Source organism: Branchiostoma lanceolatum, chromosome 13 (assembly GCF_035083965.1).
Source record: "Branchiostoma lanceolatum isolate klBraLanc5 chromosome 13, klBraLanc5.hap2, whole genome shotgun sequence".
Lineage (NCBI taxonomy): Eukaryota > Metazoa > Chordata > Leptocardii > Amphioxiformes > Branchiostomatidae > Branchiostoma > Branchiostoma lanceolatum.
This window is the reverse complement of record NC_089734.1, coordinates 4081796-4094050: the sequence shown is the minus strand read 5'-3', so window position 1 is coordinate 4094050 and position 12255 is coordinate 4081796. Positions and strand designations below refer to the sequence as shown.

General features: G+C 39.9%; 2 protein-coding genes across 8 annotated transcripts in view; one reads left to right on the top strand and one right to left on the bottom strand.

Annotated features, from left to right (window-relative positions):
* LOC136447617 (dnaJ homolog subfamily C member 1-like) lies at positions 1-7821 on the top strand. Its single transcript, XM_066446647.1, has 11 exons — positions 1-188; positions 906-1019; positions 1569-1615; positions 1761-1932; positions 2561-2754; positions 3127-3218; positions 3606-3769; positions 4201-4387; positions 5068-5394; positions 5837-5973; positions 6585-7821. The coding sequence occupies exons 1-11, from the start codon at positions 33-35 to the stop codon at positions 6669-6671; spliced, it is 1677 nt and encodes a 558-aa protein (XP_066302744.1). The 5' UTR covers positions 1-32; the 3' UTR covers positions 6672-7821.
* Positions 7822-8359: 538 nt separating this feature from the next.
* Positions 8360-12255, bottom strand: part of LOC136447616 (protein AF-10-like) — a 35526-nt gene continuing 31630 nt past the window's right edge. For all 7 annotated transcript variants that reach the window (XM_066446646.1, XM_066446639.1, XM_066446641.1 and 4 more), the window contains one exon: positions 8360-12012. In XM_066446646.1, coding sequence (XP_066302743.1) covers positions 11968-12012 — 45 coding nt within the window. In that variant the 3' untranslated portion in view covers positions 8360-11967. The remainder of the gene's footprint in view (positions 12013-12255) is intronic.

Sequence of the window (12255 nt, the reverse complement as noted above, 5' to 3'; positions counted from 1 at the left end):
CGTCCCGAAAGAGAAATCACAGAGAATCCAACATGGCTGCCGACTGTAGTCAGACAGTGATTCTCTCAGTTCTTCTCGCAGTTTTCCTCCTTCCCGTGGCGTCTTCCTGGGACACTAAGGAACTAGAACTCTTCGACTTGGTGGAGGAAGTCAATAAGAACTTCTATGAAGTTTTAGGGTTAGACCAGGTGAGTAGAAGCTCTGTTTTTGACAAACGAATTGCCGAACATATAAAGGAACACTTCTTAGTACCGGTGTGCGTGTTGCTTTAGTGGAAGAAATTATGTAGACAATTTATTTTCAGTCACAGTGTTTCTTTTGTAGTACGTTTATCAAATTGTAATATTAACGATTAGAGAATGCATGTGTTGCCACTGATAAGCCTTGCTGTGTAGCAACAAGTAATTTGATTGACCCCAAACAGTTTCGTAAGTTCCTTGTCTTATTTCCTTACGCCACGTCACATGCGTTTCTTACACTGAAGATAATGAGAGTTGTCGTCTTAAGTTTTCAACGTCTTAAGATTTAAGGTCTTTGCGAAAAAATGAAGTAGAACATTCTGACTAGTTTTCCTGCATGCGTAGAAATTGCAAAATTGTTTGTGGAAGCATACATGTATTCGGAATTTGATTAATTCAATCAAGGAGGTTTTATATACTATAAAACCTCCTTGATTCAATCTATATGTATACATTACACTTATAGTAGATGTATTGTTAAATATTTTTGGTGGTTTTATCTTTACAATATTTGTCGTAGTGACCATCGTCATTTCTCCTATTACAAAGTTATCTCTATGCCTCTGCGAACTGAAATGAGTTATGATAAGCCACACTTGGCAATCAGAGTCTGAGATGGCAGACTTCACCCCATTAATTTCCATTTTCTCCATGTTGTTTTCCCAGTCGGCGTCCATGTCGGACATACGGAGGTCGTATCGTAAGCTGGCGCTACAGATGCACCCCGACAAGGTCAAAGGTGAGGGGTCAGCAGAGGATGCAGAGGAGCAGTTCAGAAAGGTCAGGAGGACTTTGTACTTTTGTTAGTTCATTTATTTTATCAGGGACTTAATTTCACAGCAGGAGGGAGAAAGAGGTTTCCGCATTATTGTACTAGTACAAATGTACTAGTAAGTTCGCAGTTAAAACAATTATGTAGAACAGTAGTAATACATTGTAATCCTGTAGTCGCATGTCATGAATTCGTCATGAAATGCTGGACGCTAAAACCACAAAGATAAAAAAGTAGCAATTTACAGTACACTACATGTACATGTTTATATCATTTTTCAGTGTGGAGTCGTCAGATTAGTAATAGATTTTCCATACAGATAGGTGAAAATCAGTAAATTGTGTAGAATATTGTGGAAAACATTTGTAACACTTAGTAAATCTCTGTATCTTCATATCTATTGTATAGAAAATAATTTAGTTCTAGAAGTGCTTTGTAATGCAGTGCCGTATTCAATTTGTAGAGACCACAAAGTGTCTCAGATATGATCTTTTGTTGTAGCTGTTGAACTTCATACAATCATACTGAATTTTGAAACAAACTCTTGTTTTTTCCAGCTTGTTGCAGTTTCAGAGGTTCTACGAGATGAAGAGATGAGAAAAAAGTAAGTATCTCAAACATGTGATCTGATTAAACTTTCGGCCTTTCCAGTTTAAGAAGCAGTTACTCAAGCGACTGGATAGACTATGGAAACGTTGGACGTTCCTCTGACCTTCACCAACGTTTCAAACTTTGTGTTTCTCCCGTAGATACGATGAGATTCTGGTGACGGGCCTACCTGATTGGCGCACGCCGGTGTATTACTACCGGCGGGTACGGAAGCTGTCGCTGGTCGAGATGTCAGTCTTCCTGTTCTTCATCCTCACCATCGGGCACTACCTGGTCGCCTGGTCCATCTACTTCGAGAGGAGATTTGAACTGGTCAGTCTGACAGTCAAGCCTACATACTGTAAATTTATTTCGTTGCGTTGGCATAATGGTTAGGATCTTTTTGGCCCAGAACCCAGAGGTCCTGGGTTATGATCCCTTGACTTGTCACTGAGGAGGTTTTCATGGTCCATCTACTTTGAGAGGAGATTTCTTTCTTTCTTTGGTCAGTCTGATAATTAAGCCTACATTATGCAGATTCATCTATTTTCCCTGGGATTTGATTTTGAGGTAGAAGGGGAAAGAGGGTTTTTGCGGTGTTTTCATTTCTGTAGAACATTCAAAGACCGTATGACACCAAAATAGTGATATCCCTGTAGCTCAACTGGAGAAGCCTCACAAATTACTAGTAGTTGGTTACTGGGAGACCCTGGTTCAATCCTGGGCAGGGCATCACTGTTGGGGCTGTACCCGTCTTTCAGAAGGGACGTAAAATGGGGGTCCTGTATTTGAGGAGGTGCCTGAAGAACGTTAAACTGAAAGAGGAAGGGCTATAAACCCTTCTGGAATTCCCTGTAAGAATATACCCTGCTATAGAAACAGCAAGGAAACCTGATGACCTATTTTCCACTGGGCAATACAAAGTACAAGGTGAACAACAATATCTCTCTTGTTCCATCAGATGGAGATTGCCCCCAAACGGAGAAAGAAGAACAAGAAGGGAAAGAAGGAGGCGGAGACGGAAGACTCCCTCCTTGAGTCCATGCCTGAAGAGTTACAGAACAAGTTAAAGAAGCCAGAGTTCCGCGACCTGCTGCCCTTCGCCGTGGGGAGGGGGGTGTACTGGCTCGTCTTCGCCATCCCGGAGGCGTACAGGTGAGACAGATGGGTAACACTACCACTAGTATTATCGCATTTTGTAAACGATAGCGGGGAGGTATAAGTCTTAGAATGTATTGATGGAATCTCGCTTTCTAGATAATGGCCGTTTGACGACCGTACTCAAAAGCCCGATCGGCTGTTCGGCATTACCGTCCCTTCACAGAACACGATCAGACATTTGAAATAAAGTAAAGTTGAGTTTTACTTTTAGGATCAAGAGCAGAAAAGTTATGTTTTCCACTGTCTCCGTGAAGTGTTGTGAAAGTCGTCTTGGCTGCTGTCCGTCACCTCGTAAACATTGTCCTCACACACAGCAGTATCTTCAACTATGGGGAGAATAACATCAAACCACTATTCCCTACACAGGTCCATACAGGAGGCACGAGCGGAGGAACAAAAGAGAAGGGAGGAGGAGGAGAGAATACTGAAAGAGGAAGAGGAAGAAAGAAAGAAGCCAAGTAGGTTGACAGAAATAAAATCATCTTTACATTTTGTTTCTTCTAAATTGTTTTTGATTGCCCTTGCCTTGGATAAGATAATTGTATTTGATTTTATTTTATTTAATTGATTTAGTAGGGACTTCAGTTCGCTGTAGGAGGGGAAAGAAGGTGTTTACCTAGTGTATCATATTCATAAATGTTGTATGATATCAGTGCATTAAAATGATACTATCAGTGATTTAGATGATGTTTTCATTTAGCAATGTGAACTCTATATGTTGACAGAGGAGCCCAAAGTGTGCCGACGGCCGAAGCCGGAACTACCACAGTACGACATATCCTGATTTCTATGTTTTTATTGAGCTAAATAAAATCTACATGTATACACCATATGTATGTTCACAGAGGAGCCTAAAGTGCGGCGCCGGCCAAAGCCAGAACTCCCCCAGTACGACATGTCGGGCGGGAACACAGAGATCTTGTGGGACAGCGCGCCCACTGTCAGCATCGACTCCATCGAGGCAGATCTAGACTCTTACCTCGATGACGAGCCTGTACTCAAGAAAAAGGTGAGGGCGCATTCCTAATGAACCTTCGGGAAATATATTGATATCATTCATTCTATGTTGAGCACATTTACCCTTCATTGTGTAAAAAAGTTGCCAAGTACCCCTCGACACCTAGTCCCCTTTTATGGCAATTACAAGCCGCAGTAAGTCTCGCCCCGCAAGAGCACTCCTAGTGTACGACTGCACAACTCAAAACCCAGGACTGTGTACCTCCAACCTACTGCACATGTTGCTGAAAATTACCTGCTGATTTCTTCAGTTACAGACAAGCTTTCACCACTGTGATGTTTTAAATCAGCTTGGCTGCCTAAAAGGGAATTTCTTACTGCTATATACACACATTCATGCAGCCGTTTTCTTTATGGCTCGGTACCCTTTTAGAGTGCACACTCGGAAGAATACATGAATGAGACAATATCTTTTGTTTTCAGAATGTAGAGTGGACGGAAGATGAACTGTCACAGCTGGCCAAGAGCATGGCAAAGTTTCCTGGTGGAACCTCGGGTCGCTGGGAGAAGATCGCTTCGGAGGTCGGCAGGCCCGTGTCAGAGGTCACGACCCAGGCCGCTAAGGTCAAGTCCAACAAGTTCACCATGATGCAGGGGAAGCCTGCTGCTGGTAAGTGGAGAGAATAGTGTACTGTAGAGTCCACTGGTTAATGTCTCTGGACCAAGAAGCCATGAGTTTGAGTCCCGCTTGTGTCGCTCACCCGACATGCACACTACCATGCAGAAAGGGTCGCAGTCCTTAGGACTAAGTTAAGCCATGGTCTACTGTTCATTGTGCTTGTCGAAAGGGGCCTGGGAAGTTTCCTGCCTTCCACTCATAAAGAAGTTCACAAAAGAGGCTTTAAAGGGGGTTCCAGCTTGGCCTAAAAGGAGAGTTCCAGCGTAGCATACATTTGTACCTTTCATCAGATCAGACAGGTACAGAAACAGTGCTATCCTTTACCTGTTGAGATTTCAGAACGCCATTGTCTAATATATCATCTATTGTGCAAATACCAAATTACCAAGTTGAACTTATTTTATATATATATATATATTTTTTAATTCTTGATATTTAGTTTGGATAAGGGTGTATATATCTATTGCTATTTCATATAAGCAGAAAACAAATGTAAATTGTTAGGTTTTACAGTAATATTACTGTAAGTTCATTTATCGACACACAGGAATTTGATGTCACAGTAGGAAGGAAAATGAGTCAAAACAATACTTTAGCACAGAACACATTTTCGAAACTAAAACCACTGCGAATATTTCAAAATTTACGATATGATGTTCCCTTTTTTCCAGCTTCTGTTCCAAATGTGACGAAAACAAACATAGGCAAGAAGGGAAAGGGCATTTCTGATGACATCATCTCAACAAGAGACACGGACGAAACCGATGACATCAACGCTTTCCTGTCGGGTGACGGCTTGAGCCAGGGTCGGGGGCGCAAATCCAAGAAGATTGACAGTGAAGTCACGAAAACAGACAGTAAGAAGAAATCCAAGAGCTACAAAAACGTGGATAGAACTGCGCTGATTCCCGGGGCACCGAAAGTGAAAGGACAGAATGGCAGTGAAGAAAGAGTCGCAGTGGAAAACAAAAGTGTCAGCGATGCCAAGTCTATACTGGGTGAGTGTCAGGTTTTATATACTGTAAAAGGGGAAATATTCACAGTGGTTTTATGTTTATGTTTCATAAAACTTTATAGTTGAGCTTTCAGTTGAGCTATAGGGCCATCTGCCAAAAACAGTTACTCAAGCAACTGGATAAGATTTTGAAACAGTCAGACGTTTCAGACAGCATCCGCTGTCTTCCGTCAGTGACTAAAGGAAAGAACTGGAGAACCAGGTTTTATACCAAAACTCTGAATTGATATGTTGATGAGGTGAAGACAATTTAGTCTGTTTCAAAATTTTATCCAGTTGCTCGAGTAACTGTTTTTTTTGGCACTTCTTATTACCTGGATGTCTAACCTTCATCAGCATATATAGGGACATCCCTACTCGCTAAAATACATGTTTGTATATATCTAATGACTAAACCATCTTTGTGCCCCCCTCCCCACATACAGAAGCCAGTGTGCACATGGACAGCGGCGCCTGGTCACAGAAACAACAGAAGCTTCTGGAGACAGCCATAGCACAGTTCCCCAAGGGGACCTCAGAGCGATGGGAGAAAATCGCTGACGTGGTGCCTGGCAAGGGGAAGGTGGGTCGTGCGCACTTTCCCTTTTCACTTACAACAACATAGAAAAAGCAAAGTTCAAAGTTAAGTGCTTCTGTGTACTGTTCTTGTGCTGCTACTGTTCTGTTCTGTGGCGTCATAACTTGTAGGGTGTTTGGCCCATGCAGAACCCAGAGGTCCTGGGTTTGAATCCTCTGACATGCCACCGATGCTGTGCCCTTGGGAAAAACACTTAAACCACTTTCCTTACCCCACCAACGTGTAAAAATGGGCACCTGACTTTGGTTGAGGAGGTAAAAGGCAGTGGAAGGAAAGGGTTGGGCTCCGCCTTCCTATACCGTGTCCTAGACACAGTGGATAACAACCCACTGTTTCTATGGCCTCAAAAAGGCTATGGGACTACCTTTACATTTACCTTGTACTATTCTTTTGTACTGATACTGTTGATATTGTCAGTCTTTGTGCCTCCCTCCTCACTGATACTGTACGCAAGGAGTCTTGTAGTCTATCTTGTAGACTCTTCAAGAGCTGTTGTTTTTGTTCACTGTTTGTTTTCTAAGTTGACAGTCTAGATCTGAGCATGGTTAAGTCATGACTCGATATAACCCTTCCTTATGGCTCTTCTTCCCCTGCAGGAAGACTGTATGTTAAGATACAAGGAGCTCGTGGAGAGAGTCAGGAAGAAGAAGCAGACAGCTGGGAAAGACGCAGCAGAAAGCTAACCCCTGGAGAAAATGTTGCATAACAATTGTTTCCGTTCATATTGAACTCTTCCTTGCAAAAAAGTGAAATAACCAGTTGAGATATGTTAAATGTTACTTGAGTATCAAATTTTATGATTTTTTTTTCCTTTTTATGAAAGTTAGGTGGAATGTAGTCAGTTATTAGGTTACTCACTATGTAGTACTGTACTTATTATTGCGGATACATTAATGTCTGGAAATTGTACTCCAAGAAAGATATATGCTGCAGTATTGTCTGAAATGTGCCACAGGAAAACAATTGGTTCTGTATACATGTTGTAGTTGTCAGTCATGTCTACAAGCAAGTCTCTTTACAACTTGGCATGACATCTCTAAGTGGGAAAGAAATGCTTAATGAGTGTGCTGCAAAACATCACCATTTATTCACAACATTAGACATTTTATGTACTTAGGGAAACTTTTTCTTTTCTCAAAACGTGTAAGAAACCAAACTAGAGACTTTCTAAGATACATTATGTACATGTACAGATAAGTATTGTAAATGATTGTCTAACTCTTAAAATACATGTCCTTTTGGAAAGTACATGTACTTTAACTGTGAAAACTTTGTCCATGGTATATGAAACAGGGACATAGATATTTGGAAAACTTGGCCATTTTTGATAAATTTAAAGCTGAAAATACCGCTTATTGCAGTACTGTAGTATTTATTGTTACCAACAGGAGTTTTACTACTTGACCAGTGTTCGTGTTCTGACAAAAGTTCCATGTTGCTGTATTGGTACATGTTTAATATGTTGCCTATGTTTTTAAGAACCTTTTATTTATGCATGTAAGTTGTGTTTTTTTCACCATGCTTTCATTGTTTTATGTCATATTATGGTAATTTTTGTGTAACATGAACTCCCATAATTCCTTTTGGTACCAGAAGACTGTGACATTAAGTACATTTTAAGAAATCAATTATTCTAGTACCTAAATGCATCATCAGGAAACCCAGAGGTAGTGTATACACACTTTTCCATACAATCTTCTTTGGTTAAATAGCTGGGTAGAGTTGAGTGAGCCCACAGCCGATAGCCAAACATGGAAGACAAGTGTTTCAAACAGACACTACATGATCTACATTTGCCATAGAGATATTACCTAATAAAGGATGTTCTCCTTGTACTGTTTTTCTTTAATTTCAAGTTTAAAGTCTAATAGTTTTGGACTTGCTCTGTGGGTGTTATTCCGGGAGCCTGGGAGGGTAGGGTTTCAAGCCCAATATGCACCTTCTGGTTATGGGTTGCATCTGTCCTTTAGTCCTGTGTATGTTTTAGCTTCATGCATCAAACCTCTGCACATAAAAGAACACACTTATGGAGAAGAGTTGGGGTGATACAGTGTGCTTAGCATGGACAAAGTATATCCTTTAAGTCCTAATCTTACTGGACAAGCGGCACATTGGCGACCTCACTGCATCCTAAACTAGATTTGTGTTCCCCTTGACTTTATAATGGGAATATCACGCAAAACGTACAAGCATGAACATAAAGCTTGAAAAGATTTGTTTCTCTATTATTGAAATTTGTTGAGCCCGGTTGCAGCGAGGTCACCAACGTGCCGCGGGTCCAGTGAAGATAGGAGCTTTAGAAGTACACAAAAATACAAAACCTTTAATAAAAATACTAGTACTCGGACCCAAGAAAAGTCTGACACAAGGCTGTTTGTAAGAAGAAAAGGTGTTTTATATAATCCCAACCTGACAGTTCTCTATATTCTCCAACCTCTTTACCGTCAGTGGTTTGCTAGCATCACAATACCAAAGTTCACTGTACATTTCAGCTATAACGTCACCGCTCCTAGGAAAGGTTTGGCAGTAGAAGTCTAGGGATTCTTTTTCCCACATTGTACAAGATACTAGAAATATCGTGGATCATCATCATCATATGATTTTTGCTTTTCAATATACATCATAAAGGGCTTAAAAAGTTTTCTATAGACACATACTTCTTCAACAGTTTACCAGATAATTATGCGCAGAAACTTTATTCCCAAGGATACACAATTATGTAAAATTGTATGTAGCAAAACCAACTCTAAAGTAGTCTGTAATTGTCCATCAAGGAACCAAAATCAGCATATTTCAGTTCATTTACAAAATTTAATAAAACAAAAAAGTGTGTCCCCGAAAATTCAGACAACGTACATGCATGCCTCTTATAAAAAGCTATCTAATTGTCTAAATTTTATGTACAAGAACTATCCACTATTAAATGACAGACAGTTGTCTTACAAAATACCGCACAAACACATATTTTTTTTCCTCCTAATTGTGATAAGTTAAGTCACATTGAAGCAATGACAGACAGACATTATAACTAGTCTAGTAAAGTACCAAAGCCTACAACACAGATCATACACACAGATATATACAGATACATCCATCAGGGTCGGTTACTACTGTTTTCAGTTGCTGGTACAGCAATGTACAAAATGGCTCACAATGGTCGTCATTAGTTCATAACTTGAAAAATAAAATGGCTAAAAAAAATAACAAGAAATAGACAAAACTAGACTGTACATAGTTGCACCACATTTTGGCTAAGTGTACAGGGCATTTTGCATACAAAGAGTAAATGTCAGTAACCTTTTAGCTGTTTGAAGTATTTTGGGCCAGGAATTACTGTAAATGCGGAAATGTTCGCGGTCGTTTATGTTTGCTGTAAACTTTTTAACGTGAACTTTAAACCACCGTTAAAAGCATTGTGTGACTGTAGCGCTGCTATAGTTTCAAACACGAATTCAAAACCACCGCGAACACTCCATTTTCTCCCTATCACAAAAATCCCCGCAAACATTTTTGCATTTACGGTATCAGATTCTGAAATAAATAGTTTTAGTCACTGGTAAAACAAATTTGTTCTGGGTTCTAAACACAGCTGAAGATGTAGCCACAGAAATAGCTGCAACTGTTTAACCATATTCCTGCTAAGGTTGCCTTTCAACACCATATTTCTAATGGATGCGGGGTTGGCCAGCATAAGAGTAGTGCCATGTAATACAGGCGTCACCAAACGACTTTTCCCATAAAAATCTATAATCAATCTATGATGTGATTTTTCCGGGGTATTACACTGAGTCCTACCAGAAATCAACACATTTTAAGTATGATTTCTGTAAAAACATGATAATTTTTACAGTATTTTATCTGCTTGTCTTTCACTGTCCTCTTTCACAGTTTTAATACATTTGTGCTCAATTACCTGCAGCAAATTACAAATACATCCAGCCTCCTTCCATGATGTCAAAATGTTCGTTCAGTCCCTTGAATTAATTTTCTGGTTGCCAGTTCAATTTCAATGTTAAGAATGAATGCTTAAACTTCATGTTAATATCCCCATGATTTTCTCTATTGATAAGTAACAACTTGAATGTCAATAAAGGTGGTTTTCGTTGCCATATGTTTTGTCTTCATAATAACTATCTGTAAATTCATGGAGCTATGGCGCAACATTTCCTTGTAACTTGCATGCCCCAAACATTGTAACATAATCCCTACTCTATATAGCCCCGGTGCCATCCTAGTCAGTTCCCTAGTTACAGCATGAGAGCTAAAAAGGAACTAACTACGATAGCACCTGGGATATAAGGCTTTAGCCTGGCACTTGCTATATTACATGCAAAACACGACACTGAGCAACAAATAACATGAATCAAGCACCGTTTCCCTCCCAAGTGTTTGCTATTAATACAAATCACTTCCCATCTTTTCATGTGAAGAAGATTTTTTGTCTTGAAGTGGTAAGCCTTGTTTGATGGCAAGACAAGATCAAGATACTACTTTAAATCTTGACACTTCTATGTGGTTTTAACTCTCATGACATTGCGATATTTCCAATGTATTACTATATACTTATACTGAACGACAGAATTTTTCAAACAACTGTGAAACCTTTTTCCTGAACTTCATGACATCCACCAATGAAAAAAATGTATTTTCATATGCTTAAAATGACAGACTTAAGAAAGGAAATTAACAGCTTGGACTCCCAAAGAATGAGTGTGACAGAAACAAATTTAAAGCAGGAGACAGCCTGATACTCTTTACTGCCCGCAAAACTTTTTCAATTTTAGACAATATTTCCAAATCATAGTCAGTGTCACTTACAAAAGGTCACGGAGGAATCTAATACTCCAGAAGTTCATGATTGCTTGTCTCAAGTAAATTTTTCATTGTTGCATTCAACAATTGACCACAGAACAAAACAACAAAAAAACAATTTTAAATCATAAAATTGAAGCAAAAGGTAGCTGCCGCCAACGTTGTCAAAGCCAACTTCATATAAATCGCGACTTAAAAGAAAAGACTAATTTACCCCAAGCATACAACTGATACATGGATGTCGACAGGTCTTCACATGATGCACTATAGGATGCCAGAAATCACACATTTGGAAAGTGTCACACGACCGTTTGGGAACTCTTGTCTTGTATAACCAATACAAGGCTTACAACAAGTGTTAGCAGGGATACTTTAAGAACTGGATGAATTCAAAGGCTTTTTGGCCTGAAACAAGCTGTCCAAATTTCACAGTGCCCAATTTTGTCAAGTATTTACTGTGTTCTATGACACCAGAGCTGCTCTGTGAGATCAAATAAAAAATATACAGTAAAACTACAAGTGTACAGTGGTCTTGCAAACTTTGTTACTCACAACAATTAACAACACTATCAAATGCAAATCTTCTTAAAAAATTTTAGTGCTGAGTTCATTTACATTCTCATTTTAGGGATGTGTCGATACAACATGAAATTTATTCTACGGCTCTACAACTTTTACAGAGGGCATCCCGCATTGAACAATTTCTTCTTGACTGTGCCTTTAGGAGGCCCCTGTACAACAAATCTTAACCAGTGACGCAAACAGACCAGGATTGTGGCTTGATTTTAACAGGACTCCCTTGTACTGAGGTAGGATGAAGAAAATCTTTTGCAAAACTGGACAATCAGATTCTTCCATAACTAACCAATCAGCTGCTTGCACAGCTGGCCAATCAGCTGCTTGCAAAACTGTCCAATCAGCTGGTTGCAAAATTGGCCAATCAGCTGCTTGCAAACTGCCCAATCAGCTGCTTCCACAACTAACCAATCAGCTGCTTGCACAACTGGCCAATCAGCCGCTTGCACAGCTGGCCAATCAGCCGTCAGCACAACTGGCCAATCAGCTGCTTCCACAACTGACCAATCGGCCGCCAGCACAATTGGCCAATCAGCTGCCTACGAGACGGGAAGGGTGTCCTGAATGTCGTGTCTACCAGATGGCTTCGGGTCATTTCTTGTTCTTCTGACTAGATTTGCTAGTTTTCTCCGACTTCTGTGAAGATACAGAGAGAAAATTGTCAGCTCCAGCAAAACAAATACAGGAATCGGTAAGAAATCTCAATGATTACAAAATTAAGCAGACATGAATCCCCCTGTCTGAACAACCCATTAAAATTACTTCCTGGTTCGCCTAAAGCACAACATCTGGCAGAGCAAATATTCAATACAACTACAGTTCTTTCTTAATTCATTCATGAGAAAATAACGGAAAATCAAAATGCCAATTTAGCCAGGG